Source organism: Fusarium verticillioides, chromosome 9 (genome assembly GCF_000149555.1).
Source record: "Fusarium verticillioides 7600 chromosome 9, whole genome shotgun sequence".
Classification (NCBI taxonomy): domain Eukaryota; kingdom Fungi; phylum Ascomycota; class Sordariomycetes; order Hypocreales; family Nectriaceae; genus Fusarium; species Fusarium verticillioides.
Genome location: NC_031683.1, coordinates 460,463 through 477,480, shown reverse-complemented (window position 1 = coordinate 477,480; position 17,018 = coordinate 460,463). Strand labels below are relative to the sequence as shown.

At 50.1% G+C, this 17,018-nt stretch overlaps 6 protein-coding genes across 6 annotated transcripts; 4 read left to right on the top strand and 2 right to left on the bottom strand.

Moving 5' to 3' along the window:
* Positions 1 to 500: 500 nt before the first annotated feature.
* Positions 501 to 1,223, top strand: FVEG_11126 (hypothetical protein; the record flags this gene model as incomplete). Its single annotated transcript, XM_018900294.1, has 1 exon — positions 501 to 1,223. One exon carries the CDS (start codon positions 501 to 503, stop codon positions 1,221 to 1,223), a length of 723 nt encoding a protein of 240 aa, XP_018758547.1.
* Positions 1,224 to 1,509: 286 nt separating this feature from the next.
* On the bottom strand, positions 1,510 to 2,645 carry FVEG_11125 (hypothetical protein; the record flags this gene model as incomplete). The annotated part of the gene is made up of 2 exons (XM_018900293.1): positions 1,510 to 2,031; positions 2,085 to 2,645. 2 exons carry the CDS (start codon positions 2,643 to 2,645, stop codon positions 1,510 to 1,512), a joined length of 1,083 nt encoding a protein of 360 aa, XP_018758546.1.
* Positions 2,646 to 3,142: 497 nt separating this feature from the next.
* On the top strand, positions 3,143 to 4,809 carry FVEG_16968 (hypothetical protein). The gene is made up of 4 exons (XM_018906201.1): positions 3,143 to 3,266; positions 3,319 to 3,831; positions 3,884 to 4,176; positions 4,227 to 4,809. The coding sequence occupies exons 1-4, from the start codon at positions 3,195 to 3,197 to the stop codon at positions 4,780 to 4,782; spliced, it is 1,434 nt and encodes a 477-aa protein (XP_018758545.1). The 5' UTR covers positions 3,143 to 3,194; the 3' UTR covers positions 4,783 to 4,809.
* A 408-nt stretch (positions 4,810 to 5,217) lies between these two features.
* On the top strand, positions 5,218 to 8,182 carry FVEG_11124 (hypothetical protein). Its single transcript, XM_018900292.1, has 2 exons — positions 5,218 to 6,863; positions 6,917 to 8,182. The coding sequence occupies exons 1-2, from the start codon at positions 5,515 to 5,517 to the stop codon at positions 8,001 to 8,003; spliced, it is 2,436 nt and encodes an 811-aa protein (XP_018758544.1). The 5' UTR covers positions 5,218 to 5,514; the 3' UTR covers positions 8,004 to 8,182.
* Positions 8,183 to 8,213: 31 nt separating this feature from the next.
* FVEG_11123 (hypothetical protein) lies at positions 8,214 to 12,658 on the bottom strand (the record flags this gene model as incomplete). Its single annotated transcript, XM_018900291.1, has 2 exons — positions 8,214 to 12,122; positions 12,173 to 12,658. The coding sequence occupies 2 exons, from the start codon at positions 12,656 to 12,658 to the stop codon at positions 8,214 to 8,216; spliced, it is 4,395 nt and encodes a 1,464-aa protein (XP_018758543.1).
* A 941-nt stretch (positions 12,659 to 13,599) lies between these two features.
* Positions 13,600 to 16,719, top strand: FVEG_11122 (hypothetical protein; the record flags this gene model as incomplete). Its single annotated transcript, XM_018900290.1, has 1 exon — positions 13,600 to 16,719. One exon carries the CDS (start codon positions 13,600 to 13,602, stop codon positions 16,717 to 16,719), a length of 3,120 nt encoding a protein of 1,039 aa, XP_018758542.1.
* Positions 16,720 to 17,018: the final 299 nt, after the last annotated feature.

The following is a 17,018-nucleotide window of genomic DNA, read 5'->3' as shown; positions in this document are numbered from 1 at the left end:
CACTTATAAGTGGGCTTTAGTTCCCAGCTGCCGTTATAAGCCTGGCTAGAAGTTCTTGAACAACATTCAATTGGGCTTGGGGGATTCAGTGGAGATGTCATTCGCATAGGAACGTGGATTGACTTCACCGCTTGGACAAGTACAGGTGTGAAATGACGGTGTTTAGCCTTCATACCAAGACTGACGGCCGTGGCGGAGCTGAGAGGTCTTGAAATAAATTTAATCGTATTATGATACTAGAGGGTTGGCCCTATCTAGTTCGAGTCCCGACTAGTCGAAATACTATTGATCTCAACGCAAGCCACAAGCGAGATCAGAACGGTCTCGCCCATCTAGCTCAATTATCAATGAGACAATTCCTGTGATCTTGTTGAGAAGATTGTTTTTCAAAAGAACATATGCTTTTGGGGCCAAGAAGTACTTAATGCTATGGTTTGCCAAATAATTGTGAGAATATCATCTCTACTGGCAGCATAAATCTTTATAGTCACAGACACATCATGAAGCTCTCTTATCTCTTTCCATTTGTTGGACTAGCCCAAGCAGTCCCAACGACAAACCCTTCTCACCCTTCTATTTTTGACAATCCTACTATCCCCGTGGGCGACACAAAAGATCTGCCCGACTTTTCTCACATCCGGCGAGCTACAGCTGCAACCCAGCAGACGCTCAACGTTTCATACTGCGAAGTGACCGTCAAAGGTGACCAAGGCTTCTGGCAGAGTTGGCTGGCACATGAATTTACTGGCCATCTGTACGTCACTCAAGGGATTCCCTCTCCTGGCACAAAGAATGGCGACAATATTTACGACGTGTATTTGCAAAGCGGGTCTTTCGGACAGGGAGGATACATCACATTCGCCACCAACAAGTACCTACTTCCGTTGCCATACAAGATCGGTGGCCCCAATGTCGACTACGCCAAAGTCAGCATGACAGACAAAGGTTACATCCTTTCTGAGCCTGACTACTCCAATATCGACAAACCTGCAACCAACTCACCGCTGGTATTCTACTCCGAGCGTAGCATGAACCTTGGTAAGAGCTATGGGCCACCCACCAGATATGTGGCCTCTGGTAAATCGTATCTTGGTGTGAAGATAAGCGATAAGGGAATTGTTGATGGAGTTGTTCAGCTGATCGGGGAGCAGAATGGGGGACTTGGGTACATTGCCCGTGTTGCTGGATGGTGCAGGAACTTTCCTACCCCTATCATCGCCTGACCTGACTGAGTTTTGACTCAAATGCCGCTTTAAGGTCTCCAGTCCCCAGGGCCTAGGAGCATGTCAAGGTTCTGAGCAACAAACTTGAAGCATTTTCACGATGGTAACTTGATAAGTGATGGATAGTAGGCTCCGGTTCTATAAAGGATTATTTATCTATGAAATCTATAATAAAGTTGTGAATGGAATGAAAGTTGAATAAGTGATATGAAAGTATGATCAGTGGTACATAACCTAGTAATGCACTCATTGTTCTTGATCTAAGTCTATGGACGTGAGGGTATATCTAGTTCTTGCCCTTGTAAGCAAAAGAAATCTTCATATAGTCAATAATAGTCTTGGAAAGGAACTTCTGAAGATAGGAGGGCTCGGCAGTTCCAACTTGTTGCTCTATCGCTTTCATAACGGCCACTGGTAGATTAAGGGCCTTGAGGACTTGAGGGTAATCAGTGAAAGATCCGTGAACAGTATCCTTAACAGCAATCTCCTTCTTGGGTCCTCGGAGCTTGGCGTAGAACTTCTTCCAGGTGGTATCCTCCTTGCTGTGGTTAGGGCGGCCGATGAGGAAGAATGGCTTGTCCAGGCCTTTGCTGAGAGCAGGTTCGAAGATCTGGCCGTCCAGGTCCATGCCACCGCGAATTCGGCTGTCTGATAGCATTGCTATAGCTGCACTGGCGCCACCGAGGGAGTGACCAAGGGCGACGATCTTCTTGGTGTCGATTGAGCCTGGGAGACCTTTGAAGACCTTCTTTTGAAAAGAAGGACGTAGAAGTTCTGAGATAGTGAAGGACATATCTTTTGCCTTGACCTATGAAGAGTTAGTAAGGCTCTTGTTAAATGCGACGCTAAAAATATACATACCGAAGCCAGCTGCTGATTCGATTTCGGGTCGTCGGGGATGTTTCCTCCCTTGATGATCTCTCCATCAGGGAACTCAACAACGGGCGGATCGAAAGGATGATCAATCAGAACCACAACGTTTCCGTAACTCGCCAGCGAACGAGCCATGAGGCTGTAAATCAGCCTCGAGTTGCCAGCACCAGGTGAAAAGACAGCAACAGGAAATGATTTCTTCTCGGTTGCACACCCCTTTTGTGCAATAGGAGTCTTGCAGACCTGGAACTCAAGTGCTGAAAAGGTATCGTTCGATAGACCCAACTGTGCTACCTGTTGTCCATATGCTTTGGCAGTAGCAGGCGGCATGTAGGGGACAACCTTGTTGGAGCAAGAGGCTGAGTCGACGGGCCAGAAGATTGAGGCTAGGACTTGTCTATGACCTTTCTTGGGGTCATACGGGTCAATGCGGCTTTTATCGGTCATGCCTTCGATGCTAAGGGCAGTGCCGTATGGGCCGCTTGGCTTGGGGAGAAGGATAGCATTTCCGGCCCCGACAAGGGAAAGAAAGAGAAGAGAGAACTGCATAGTGAAGTTGTTAAGTAAAGAACTGGGTTGTAGTGGCTGAAAGAAGGTAATTTGAGTTTGTATGGTTGATGAGTCTGTTGAGAGATATTACAATGAGAGGGATGGAAAGGCATCTTATATTCAGGCAAAGAAATATCCATCATGAAGTAGCATCGAGGTTTTCGTACTAGATGCCAAATCTCGCAGGATTCATTACATTATCGGTAAAGCTCAAACCCAAACGCGTAGGATCTTCCATAATCATTCCAGAAACACAGCCTCTACTATACTCAAAGGAGTCAAGTTCAAGCGAATTGACATTTCCGGTCCCTTCTGCCAAGAACCGTTTTCTGCCCGACCTTACTCGCTGACGAAGATGAAGTTCAGCTCTCCGCCAAGCTAGCACCATGATTGGCTCACAACACTAGCGTCGCTCAATTGTTTCCAGAAAGGGTATCGCGACATGCCAAGCTCATCTCGCTCAATCGATGCCATTTTGAGTATAAACCCAAGCTTCCCCCAGTCGAGCCAACATCTTTCACATCACACACGACAAGGAAGATAGAGAAAATGCCGGTTGGACCATTTGATAGACGCAAGCGACGATCGCGGTGCCTTGCATGTGCTGCAAGCCATCTCAAGGTAAGTACCGACAGCATTCGTCATCGTACATGGCTGATCCTTGTGGTTCTAGTGTTCTGGAAGTGCTCCGTGCAGTAATTGTGTGAGAAGGAGGGTTGAGTGTGCTTTTGAGAAACAGAAGCCTAAGCAGATTTGGATCAATCAGGATGAGTCGGGTAAAAAGACTGTGGCTCGGGTTTCAGGTTCTACCTGCAAGAGTCAGCCTCCTCGATTGGTTACCATCACGACGGGTGATCAGATCTACTATCTTTCTCACTATTTCGACACATTTTTGAGAAGAAACAACTGCAATCCGAAAACGGAAATCTTTACGGATGTAATAGGTTTGATGAAAGATCAAGAGTCGGGGACGTTTCTTCACGATGCTGTTCTTTCGTTGGGGGCGATGCAGGCGGTTAAGTTGAACGCATCTGAAGGTGTTGACCCAAGCAAGACTTACAACTTGGCTGTGCATCACTACTCAAAGTCAGTGTTGGGGTTGAGAAATGCTCTTGAGAAGTTTGATCAAGAACCTAGCGCTCGGCATCGCATACTGTGGGCTACTCACCTGCTTGGTCTGTTCGAGGTGAGCAGTTTTCGACGGCAGACTCTACCAGGGTTAAGCTAACATGTCGAAGCTCATGACTGATGCAACCGGGGAAGGATGGATACAGCACTTGGTCCACGGCACTTCCAAAGCACTTGTCGCTGCTGGTCCAACATCCTGCAAATCAGGTCATGGACAACGCTTTTTCACCGAAATACGAATCTTTGAAGTCTGTCGGGCTATAATTTTCAACGAGCCAACATTTCTTGCAAAAGCAGATTGGAGATGCCTAACACGGGATATGAGGGCCAACGGGAAAGACGATAGTGATCTGTTGGATGAACTTTTGGATCTCGTCGTCTCATGCTCAACTCTGCGTGTTCGGTAAGTCATCCCTTCTTCTATGAAGCATGGTTTTTAATGATTTATCTTAGCGCGATAGACCTGCTGTATCACTCGGACGCAGGTTCTGTTGATTTTGCGAAACATCTTGACGAAGCTTTTGCTGTTGCTCAAGAAGGGTTTCGTCTAAGACAATCTCTCGTCGACTGGGAGGCCAAAGATGGAGCTTCAAAACAACACTCTGCTGCGAATTCGAGTGGGAGCTTCTCATCCTTGACCAAAGCATTCTTCGCAGCTACAAGTATCTACCTCTCCGGAGTCTTCGACTACGAAATTCCATATTGGCAGGACAAAGGGATTGTGGCACCTAACTTGAGCGAAGAAGAGATACAAATGCACGTCATCAACATATTGACTCATACAAATACCGTTCTGTATAATTCTTCCATTTCACCGTTATTGGTGCTTTTTCCACTGCGAGTTGCGGGTGCACGGTCTTGGCAGGGTTGGCAGCAGGATTGTATCATGCAGAATCTATTGGTTGTTGAGAGGACGTTTCCTGTTGCAGCGGCATTTAGGGCTGACTTGATGGGAGTATGGGCACGGATGAGTCCGCCGGTATACTCAGATTCTCCTCTATCTACTTGATAGGACATTATAGAATGCAATCTCCACCATTGTTACATTTTTGCGAAAATATGCCTCGGACGATCTCCTGCCTAGAACAAGTGTTTCCGTGTACTGGGATTGTGATCTTGGCGGCTGACAATCGTCCTACATGACTGACTTGATCTCACCAGGATTAGACATTAATCAGACAGTTTTAACTCGCGCATCATGTGATATAACCTAGCGGCAGGCAACACAACCAGATTGAATGAGGCCTACCATCATGCGACAGGCAAGCAAACACAGCCACAGACGTAGTGAGATTTGCTTCTTGCATCAAGAGTTGCACTGCATCTGCAAGATCTCCAGATCAAGGCCCTACAATATGCCTGCTCACATATTTACAGTTCAATGCTCCAACCATATTCTCGAGAGAATTTGCATGATATAATTGTACATCAATCCCTAGTCCATCTTCCTTGGTCCCCGTCACGGCCCGCTCAAAAAGGGTCTCTGATCATCCCCCGGTCTAGGGTGGATCAGCAGACACGTCACACTGCTCACCCCGTCCTTCGTCACAGAACCAATTAATTCGATGCCCCGGATTTCGACAGCGCCTGTGACATGCATGCCATGGCGTCATGCCGGTCCCTGGGGCCTGTTTTACCTGTCGCTAGCTTATCTGCATCTTTCTTAAGAAGAAGCCCCGTCTGTACCTGAGCGATATTTGCAAAAGTGCAAGTAAGATCTGGTACTTTTATTGTGAGCAAAATGCCAAAGAAAGCTCCATCACTCAGGTCTTCTACTAGACTCAAACCTCAACCTGCACCAACATCAGCGACTGCGCCGAAAAGACCGCCTCTTAGAACGCCAAGCGCGTCTTACTCTAGGCCTCCACCAAGCCATCCGCCACCAACGATTCAAAATGAGGGACCGTTGAGACCTCCACCTGGAGTAGGCGCTGCAAAAAGATCAAGGTCTTATGAAGCTGAAAGTCGGCGACCGCGATATCCTCCTTCATCAAGCCCGAGACAATCCTACTATGAGCGACCGAGGCGCAGGGACTCAGGCTTCAGGTCTGTGTCGCCTCAAGCGAGGCCACCTCCACCTGCGCCTGTGCAACGAGCGCTGAGACGGCGCATGACGAGAGATTCGGACTGGATGTCGGAGGATGAGAGTAGGCCTACATCCCGTCGTAGATCTCCGACTCCTGAACGGCATCAAAAGCCGCGACCTTATGGAACTGAAACATCACCATTCCAACCCTCCCCAAAGCCTGCGGTCGCACGCCCGTCAATGAGATCCTATCCGACGGACAGTTCGCGACCTGATCCAAGAAGACGTCCATCTTATGAGCCGCCGCCTTCACCAAGACGTCCGCCCGGGGCGGGGAAGAGATCGCCTCCGTCAGCGTATAGACCAGCGCCTCATTTAGCCGCAGACATGCTGAGAGGGCGACCTCGATCGAGAGGAAATTCACCACTTCGTTCTCCTGAGACGCATGACTCGGCGACAGGCAGGAGATCCAGCTATTCCGGCGCTGGTAATTCGCAGCCTTCCTCTCGAAGGCACTCTGTCAAATCTCCAGAGCAAAAGGAGGCCAGACCTACCGAGAAATCCGCTGAGAATGAACCAAAGAAGAAAGGCTTTGACTTTATGAAACATTTCCCTCAAGCTGTCGCTGCATACGCTGGCATCGAAGCGCTGGGGAAACACGCCGACACAGCCAAAGAATGGACAGATTGGTTCATGAAGCTTCAAAAGACCCCCGAGGAGATCCATGAACTGTCCGCCAAAGCGACAACAGCAAGAGACACTATCACCCAGATCCAGAACACACTGGAAGCACGACCTGACATCATCGAGGGAGATAATGCGAGGCCCATGAGGAGGCAGATTGATGAAGCAATCAGGAGTGCCACAGCCGCACTGGACGAAATGACTAAGCTGCTTCAAGAGATTAGCAGTGATGGGCTCGAGGGGACGATGTTTGGTGGCCTTGAGGAGTTTTATAACTCTTACAAGTATAAGGATGAGTGGGAGGAGAAGATCAAAATGGCTGATGGTGAGCTGGAGAAGCAGTTAGCGGCTCTCAGCAAGCTAATGGTCAACATTTACTCGTAAGTCTCATCTCAACTTACTTGCACGATAGATTTTCTGACAATGATTTCAGGCGTGCTCTAATGAAACCTGCTCCTCCGGGATTTGACGGTCCAGTACCCCCGCCAGCTCCAGGGCAGTCTTCAGATTCTCCTGATGCACGACGGTCAAGCACAGCACAACATAGTTCAAAGTCCAGGGCGGGCTCAATTGATTTGGACCCTCCTCCCGTGGGTCGATATCGGAAGTCAGTCGACGAGGACGCCGTGAGGTCCGCGCCCTCTGATGTGTCAACTGAGCCCAAGGTTGAGACTGCGAAGGTCGCGGCGCCGGAGGAAAAGCCAATGCAACCTGAGAATGATGCTGGTGAACCTGAGGCTCAGCAGAATACCGGTGAAGCTCCTCCACATTCTCCCAAGGGTGTCAAACTCAAGGTTGACGATGACCTGGCTGATCTCCCAACACCATCACCCAAGGCCGAACCTGCACAACCAGTAGAGGTACCAAAAGTGCCAGAGGTACCATTGAAGAAAGAAGAGCCCACAGGCATCAAACCCACGCAACCGACACCAATGGAAGCTAAGCCTCCAAAGCCACCAGCGCCCATAGAAGACCCCGAAGAAATCCTCCTCGATGCAGCATGGAACGGCGATATACAAGCCTGCAACTCCGCCCTCCGCCACGCCTCCCCCTCAACCCGCGACCAAAACGGCTTCACCCCCCTCCATCTCGCCGCAGAACGCGACCACCTTGCCATAGCAATGCTCCTCCTCGACTCCTCCGCGAACCCCAACGCGCGCGCCAACGGTGGTCGCACACCCCTCCACCTCGCAGCGCGGTACGCATCAGCCGCACTCGTTGAACTTCTAGTCGACGACGCTCACGCTGATCCGAATGCTCGTACGACTGATGGACGGACGCCGTTGCACTATGCTGCTAGTGTGGCGGAGGATGGGGATGATGAGAAGAGGGAGGTGATTAGGGTGTTGAGGGATTGGAAGGCGGATCCGACGATTAAGGATAATAAGGGGAGGACGGCGAGGGATGTGGCGCAGAAGAGAGACTTTTGGGATGTTTCGGCGACGTTGAGGAGGGCGGAGAAGAGGTGGGAGGAGGAGCATCATCAGAATTGGTTTCAGAGACATGGTCTCAAGCGATGAGAAATAGAGTGACGGGTTTCATGCTCACATTCACGGTCAGATCCAAGGTAGACAAGCCAGGGCAAGCTATGCGAGATTCCATAAGCACTGTGGTATTGTATAAAGAGAAACTGCGTGACTAAATGACTAGCACCTGATAGACAAACACTTATGTACAGGCAAAGAAAACCGTAAGTAGGCAATCGCACTTCACTTTCCACCACTTCTCGATTACTTTTTCTCTTCCGTTTCTTGCTTTCCGTCACCACCCTCCGCTGGATTACCCGCTCTCAGCTCTGCATTAGGCTTCATCTGAGATAGCTCGAACTTGTAGAAACCTTCCAGCACCGTATGCGGACCCATCTCCAAGGGATAGTCTGAAGGTGCCGACTTCAAGTTATACGGAACAAACTGCGGTAGGTACTCATCATCATCTCCAGGCAAGGTATACGCCGCCAGATTAGGCTGTAGCCACGACCACTCGCCCTTGTCCGTCAAGGCAGGAATGCATGCTTCAGCTGTGGTCTGGTTCATAGGCTTCCTCCATGAATCGAGACTGGTGTCGATACCTGGAAGATCTGATCTTGTGAGGACAGGTCCACCACGCAAGAGAATGCGTAGCTTCTTAAGAGTCTGGTCAATGATCCACTGGGGAAGCTTCAGTGTTGTTGATGGTAGAATGCCCGTGGCGATATGAACGGGTTGGTAGGGGTCGACAATAGCGCCGAGGACAACGGTTGAAGGATGATTCCAGATACCGCGGTGGTAAGCTGCTGCTGCGTCGTAGTCTTTGGCGTATTCTTTGGTAGGATCGGGGATGCATTTGGAGGGATCGACGTGCATAGGTGAGAGGTACACTTTGCTTGAGCTGGGCGAGGCGAATGAGTCTGGTTTCTGATTATCGCCTGCGACGATGTTACGTCCGGGATAACCGAACTCGGTGTAGACGCAATTTATATCAGGCCGCTTATCTGTTACACGATCTTGAGGCTGTGGAACGGGAGTGGGAGTGATTGGTGGAGATGGGTCTGGCGAAGGAGGGAAATAGCCGATGAGTCCATCACGCAGATTCGACTTGTCGCCGAGAAGGACCTCAAACTTGTACTCATCAAGCTTGATCTCTTCTTTCTTCAACAAATCCTGGTAGCTCTGCGACTGCATGACAGGCGTAGCGAGCTCGAGGTTCATGCCGATATTGACAAGCGCAAGTGGTCGTCCCACCATATTGAGCATTTGCGCATCACCAGTCAAAGGATCGTTGTAAATGTTTTGACACGCATCAGCAAGCATTGCCCATAGACCAACGAGGAACTTGGCGTCAGACATGCGCTTCATGAGCTGTTGCAGCTGCGACGACTCATTCGCTGCTTCAGACATGTCGCCTTCGGCGTAGTGAACCTGCCAATATGCCTTGCCGTGGATATTATCTGGTACCAGAGCCTCGCCCATACTTTCACCAGCGGCATTGTAGACTTGAATGCCCATTGTGCGAAAGTCAAGCATGAGCCAGCCCCAGACAGGATCCTCGTACTCTGTGGTAGGACGCCAAACATGATGTCTCCGACCGATGCCTACTTCGAAATCACCACTGAAGAACTGCGTTGTCTCGTGGTGCGCATCAACATCAGCAGAGTTCACAACAAATTGGACGTTGAGTCTGGCGTCTTGATTGATACGGTGACCAAGCTGGAAGAATTGCGAGCAATGCTCCTTGTCAAGTTCAACACTGTTGGCAAAACCTCCACCTTCTGCTTCATTCGGTTGACATGCAATTGTGCGGCCGAGGCAGGGATATAGAGGTTTGGCCTTGTTGATGATGTCTGGAGTGTGAATTGGTGAAACGACCTGGCCGAATTTATCGACGATGTTGAACTTTGTGAAGCGCGCTTGGCCGTGGGTAACAGGCTTGAAGTCCCTCTCGGCCTTGTCAATTGAGCAGACGTCTTCCCCGAACGGAGTGACATCGTGGCCGTTCTCCGATTCAAGTAGCGCGTTGAGGAGCGATGTTTCTTTCTCGTTGCGCGGAGGATGAGTGTCGGACTTGTAAGGCGATACATGAATGCCGCCGTGAAGAGTGAGAAGCTGATCCGTGAAGCCGTCAAGATTTCCAGATACGAGGTTAAGGCTCTTCAGTGACTTCTCCAATTGTGACAGTATTTCAGCCTTACCACCTGCTAGATTTGCTTTCTCTTTGAGAGACTCATTATCCAGCTTGTCCAGAAGCTGCTGTGCCAGGGTTGTCATCGGCCACTCAGCATTGGGGCGCAAAATACTTCTTCCAGAGACAGTGCGTTTGTGTAGATCCATCATGTCGAACGACGAGATGTTGACACCCGGTGCAATTCTGTAGTCTGCTGTGCCATCACTCAATCTCTGCAGCGTCCAGAATCGCTTAGGCAAATGGTAGTACTCAACCTCCCACTCCAGGAATAACACACGGCAGGGCTGTGTGTCATTCCAATGAGTGTCGGCTTTGTTGTAGTAAGCAGGTCTTGGCTCTCTCATCTTCTCAGGATCGCCGATACTCAAGGCATATGCCCATTCCTGCATCAACGCATCAACCCCAACACGAACCCAACCAGGCGCTGTGTAGTTGAGAGCATTGAGGCTGTCCAGAGACTCAAACAAGGCTGGAAGTCGCAAGAGGCCCTTGTTTGACTTTTGCGCATCGGATATCTTCTTGACCAACTCTGGGTTCTGGAAGAAAAGCTTCATGCCGTGGACCATACACAGCTGGTGATTCGCATCACCGGACTTGGCTCCAACCAATTCCTTCAACCATTGCTGTACCAGCTCAGCGCCCTGCTTTCCAGTGAATGGCAGCGAACTCAGTGGCCTAGCCTCGTTGTTCTTCTTGACAAGAAACTCTGAAGGCCACGCTGTACCAAGCCCGCCCATGACTATTGAAGGAGACGTGCGGCTGAAGAATTCTGACCTGGCAGTGGCATGCATCTTTTCGAGATCGGCAGGCACCTGATCTTGGTTATGCTTGCTGCGCAACTCTTTAACGGTCTTCAAAGCCGCTAGATCATCGCGGATTCTCTTACTGCATTCCGCGCGAATTGAAGGTTCCGCCCATCGACCTCCTGGTACACGGGCACGGCGCTTCCACCACTCGCAGAAGAGTCGATGGCGAAGATATCCTTCCTGACGGTCTAAAGCATCGATATATGCTTGGAACCTATCCGCTTTGAGCAAGGCTTTCATTTCGTCTGCGGTAGGAACATGTAGTTCCTTCATCTTGTTGGGATTGATGGGCTGGTCATTTCCATCCGCAGAGACCTTGTCATTGTTGAAGCGCCATTTCTTGCCTCCGTCTGTAGGTTTGAAACCAGCTCTGAGGTTCTGCGGTACGTGAGAGTCAAGAAGACCGCCTTGGCCGGATTGTCCAATTGCCATCTTCATTTCGTCAATAAGCGCAATCCAGTCGTTGTTGCTCCAGCGCTTGGGCTCTAGACTCTGATGGGCTGCTGTCTTTTGCACGGGGCTTGCATCCTCTGGTAAAGCATGCAGGTATGCCTCGAGTGCTTCCAGCGAGTCTGACCCCATAGCTATAGGCTGCTTTTCGCTCACGTTCCTAGCAATATTGAGCGCCTCGGAGTTTTCGGGCGCTTTATCTCTCGTCCACTTGACATTGTACATGGCACCGTGGGTAATAGACTTCTTCTCATCATGTTCCGCATGAAATGTCGAATGATAGCCAAACACAGCGTACGAGATTGTCGCAGATGCTGGCTGGATGATCTTGCCGGCACTATCTTTCCAGCTGACATCGTCGTGAATGGAGAAGATGTTTGAGTTGTGATGCTGAAAGTCTGGGAACAGAGGATTGGCAGAGTCCAGCAATGCTAACGGCGAGTGGTAAAGACCATTGGGATCAGGGTCATTCCAGTCATCGTCGAATTTGCGCTTCATACCCATAAACACATCGACTTGCTTTTCCACCGGGACTTTCTGGTCGATGAACGGGGAAGCCTCCGTCTCGACATCGAAAGTATCGTCTGTGGATGGGTCAAAGTGTCCGCCGAAATGGCGAATGCGATTGCTCTCAATTATAAAAGCCGCCAATGCTGGAGCGCCGGGTTCAGAAGCTTCAGTGATGCATCTAAAGACTATCCAACGATCTGGCACATGTGTTTGCTATCGCTAGTCAGTCATCCTGCTCTGGTACTGCAATCCGGTGCACTTACTGCCACATCTCCTGCCTTTTCATCGTCAGTATCCTTCGTTTTCCCATTACGGAAATGCTGCGGCAGTGTCCAATGTAGATAGACGCCCAATCGCTCATTACGCAGCATGCGATCATAGACATTTTTCTCGTCCTTAACTTCCGGTGTTTGTGTGATATCCGCAATGCGCGAGTTTGAGTACCACGGATACGCTCCATCAATGTCAACATTGGGGATCGCATCTGGCGCTGAGAACTCCCCAGACAGAAATGACGAATTGTCAGGTCTGTTTAGTGGCGCGATAAAGTGCTCTTTGTTAAAGATGTGTTTGTTGAGAATGAAGGCATCGAGGTTCATGGACCAGCAATCAATGTCTGTGGCCTTCTTGACGGGCTTTTGTGGTTTTGGAGCAGACGGCGTCTCCAAGTAAATTGGAGTTTCCGCCTCGTCTTCTGACACATCCGCTGGGTCGACTGCTGGAGGTTTAGAAGCCATCGTCGTTGTCATTGTGAAAGTATGCGCCAACGAACTTGATGGAGAAGGGATGGTGCTTTGGTCGTATGTTGGCGATAGTGAAGATGGTCGTTATGGTCACTGGCGAGTAATCAACCTCAAGCTTCTACATAGTTTACTGGCAATCAGATGTGCAGCACAAGATGCCCTGCCAGTTCTAGCCATCACTAGTACCTAATAGCACGGAATCGACACTCGCATGATGCTAGCTAGGGTTCCTCAATCTTGCGATACGCGACTGAGACACACAGGCCGAGGCCCAATTGCCCAACCACTCTTTCAGGGTCCAGTCCCCAAGTCAAGGGACAGTGCAACATACACTGTATACTTCTCTCCCACAGCGGAACATTTCCCCCAGAGGCCTACGGGACGAACGGCAACACACCACCAAATGCTTGGTTAGCGTCTCGATATTTCCCCTTATAGCGGCTGGCTGAACGGCCACTAGCGGCCCGGGAGCTGGGACGCTCGCTAAGAAACGCCTAGCTCCAAGGGCTAGCTCAGGGCGTGTGCATGGATTTGCCTCTTGCTCAACCGAAACGGAAACGCCGTATCCGCTGGAGTTCCAAACGGGCAAGTTCCCAAGCGCGTGATTTACTGTTTCGATAGTCTTGATGCAGGTCTCACGTTCTAGGGATCGCAGGTACATTCCGCTTGGCAGGGGATAGATGCAGTGAACATGGGCTTGAGTCTAGACACAAATGGTCTTTGAAGAATTACACGCTCTATTGCGAGATTGGCACCATGGAGAAGTTGATTGCCATTGACAGGTCTGCTTCGTGTAAGCTCTGGGGATCCTATGTTGTGAAGCCTTCGTACTCATTCTCCATCAAAGGCATCTCACTCAATTCTGCAGTTGAGCCTGGCCAGCGCCCTTCATTGCACACCTTACTGCCTTTTGCACTGTCGCCATATCTCTAAGTTGAAGTGGCAGTATGTCCAGTTCTAAGCAAATCGCGACGGCATCGTCCAGCAGTTCAACTGCCTACGACAATGCCGATGCAAAAGCTCGTCTCTATGCCTATGAGATCCCTCCCATGCCTCCGGGCGAATATGAGATCATCACAACTCAAGAAGTCAAATCTGGCAACGCCACTGAGAAATTGGTGTCAACACAACCCGTCACAGTCAAGGCGTGTCAGCCATATGCCATACCGCCAGAGCTCGTTCACTCATTCTATCCACCAAATCTGCGCACCGTGAGCGCAACTACACTTCCTCATGTTGTTCTCAAAGGCGCGACACCTTGGGAACGCTCACAAACATACAAGTCAGGCACTGCGCCAACGCCGTGGGTTGCTTTGCTTCTCTTTACAGATGAGGATCTGTGTGTGCCTCCAGAGGTAACCAGCGCTGCTAAGCCCTCGGGTACTCGATCATTCACACTTCCTTTGAGTCTTTTCAACAGTAATCGCTCAAAGTGGTGTCATAAGAATGACTATTCTGACACTGACGTCCCGGTCAAAGGTGATGGATCACCAGCTACTGCAGATTTCCTGTTTGTCAAGAGCAGCGCGTTCAAGATGTATTTTGAGCGTCAAGACTCAACTGGCAAGACGGGGGAACAATCTGGGGCAGACTTGGATCGCTACAAACTGCTCACGTACATTACGGACAGTGGCGTCAAGGATGAGAGCGGTCATGTAACGAACAAACTCAGCACGCTCATCGGTCATCGGGCGAGGCCCTATACTTTAGGCGATCAGCCCGTCCAAGTGTACGCCCACATCATTTCGATTGAGACCTTAGATGGTCGCATCGATTGGAAGGCTGCGAGCCAGGCTTCAGCAACTGTCGCACTTATCTCTCTGTTCTCCTGGACTTTTACCTGGGAAAAGAACAATGCCTCGCAAGATCTTGAGATGTTTAAGCATCTCGCAGATCAGAAGAACATAAGACCTCTGGCGATCAAACTTCCTCCCACAGATCCTAATAAGCCAGATGACCCGTCGGCTGCATGGGTTCGTCGAAGAGTCTCGGAAGGATACACGATTGTGCGCCATCGCGACATCGCTGGTGAATCGTCTATGGCGCTGTTTCGAGGACCGCTCATCCCTGGTATTTCCCGCAAAGCGCGCATCAAGCCAAGTGTACACGGAACCGACTTACAGATCATCGACACATCAGCGAGAATCCTCGACATCTCGTACAACACGGCCTGGGAGCTAGGTCGAACACTGGCAGGCCGAGATGCCAAGTTCTCAACGGCCATTGCCTACCTCCGCCGAAAGCTGTGCATGAAGGCCGTGACCAAGTCCAAGATCTCAGAGAACGAGGATGAGAATGAGCAATCAAAACTCATGCACAAGTCGGACGCCGTTGTTGATAGTGCTTTATCGAAACTTGATGGGCTTTTCAGCGGCTCTGTGGCCGCAAAGATGAAGGGTCTGCCGAGAGACGGGGATTTGAGATGGCAAGTCCCTACTCCTGCAGCGACATCCATGGCCGCTGCGCCTGGCGTAATGACTTTTGAGAAACTGCGCAGACATCTTGAAATTGCAGCAAAGCCCTATATTGAAGAGAAAACTCGGGAACTATGCCAGGCTACGCCTGTCGTTTCTTCAATCCCTCAGTTGGGACTTGTGTTCAATTGGCTCATTGACAATCTCATGTCTTTGAGACTAGTCCCAGCGACGTATCTTTTCCCTGATCCTGCTGTTCTTGCGAAAGAGAGCATCAATTGCTTTCTCATGGATGATACTTGGATCGATGCTCTTGTCGATGGCGCGATGAGTCTAGCCAATACTATGGGAGGTGGTAGTGATCCTGTCCGCGATCTTATTCGCGATGCCTTCAACCAGTATCTAAAAGATGCACCAGCTGATCGTGTGCAAATCGGTGGCTCGGGCTTCATCGTCCGAAGTGGTATCGTGGAATCATTCCCCGATCTCGAAATGACCATCACTACCAAACGTCCAGGGTCAAAAGAAGACACTCCCCTAAACTGTGCGTATCGAACGCGCAACGAGGACATGATTCTCTGCCTCGTTGCAAGAGGCCAAGAACAGAAATTGGTAGACTTTACCGTCAAGCTTAAACTACCGCCACATCAACAGCGATACAGCTTGGGAGACGTCTACAAAGATTCGATGGAGTTCACCTGCGAGATGAAGCCATTCTTGACTATGACGGAGCAGTTCAAGGACGCTCTGCCAAAAGCTGAGGTGGAGAAGAAGATCAAGTGGAGTAGGACTGGTGTCATCAGTCCTTCTGGTTTCCCCATCAAGCCAATCTGGAACCACGACACTGGTGTTCTAACGCCTCATCTCGTGGTCAATATGATGGACCACTTTATTGATCAGAACAAAGACCGTGTCTGGGACAGGCCAGCACCAGACTCGAAAGTGGTGTACATCGCGACGCAGTTGCTGGAGCGCAATCACAGCGTTACACTCGACTTCAAGGTGACCGCTGACAAAGAGAGCAAGCCTCGAGTCATCTTCCCTGAACAGCCGGAGCCCGAAGAAGATGATCGCGAACTGGCTGTCAAGCATCTACCTGAGAACACAGAAGCCAAGGTCAAGTCGTGGTTCGCAAAATTGGCCTTTTCTCAAGACTCTCCTGGCCGCAGCATACCGCCGCAGTCCAACACACCCCAAAACATTGTCTTCTCCATCAAAGCCAGCACCAAGCCCGAGAATCTTCCAGCAGGCACAGAAGTATTTGCCATAGAAGTCACCATCCCCATTGGCGAAGATCCATCCCATCTTCTAGACCATCTAGCACCGCTGCCTTCTGTGCGCGCCATCGGGCCAAGACAGCAGTGGATAGCGGCTACGACACATAGAGCTGCTACGAAAGAGAAGGCTGCTGAGATGGTGGTCCACTTGAAGCCTCGTGGGACGGCTGGAGGGGGTGCTACGTTTGCGGAGGGGTTGGATGCTAGTTTCATGCTGATGAGGGCTACGGTTAATGGTGTTGTGGGCAATGATGTTGAGATTAAGACGAAGGAGGTTTATGGGAGGTGGGAGAAGGGTAAGAATGCTGAGGGTAAGGAAGTTTCGGTGGTGAAGACGACTGAGGTTATGGATAAATGGACGCTGCGTAAGGAATAATCAGGAGGATTTTGTACAGATTCAATATTTTTATCTCAAGTATCACCGAAATCACCTCAATTGGAAAGCGTTATCATGTACAACAGCCTAACCACTCCATTCTCAACTTGCTAAATTTGAAGCTCACCATATGTTGAGTAACGTATCTCCATGTCACATCCCCGAATTATCTAATCGGTAGAGTACAAGACAATAGAATTTTGCAGAGAGCTCAGCCTTGAATATGTCCTCATAGACTTCAGCCTCTCTATTCACATGGGCGGCTGTTCATCCAGCATAGAAGCTCCGCAATATTCACG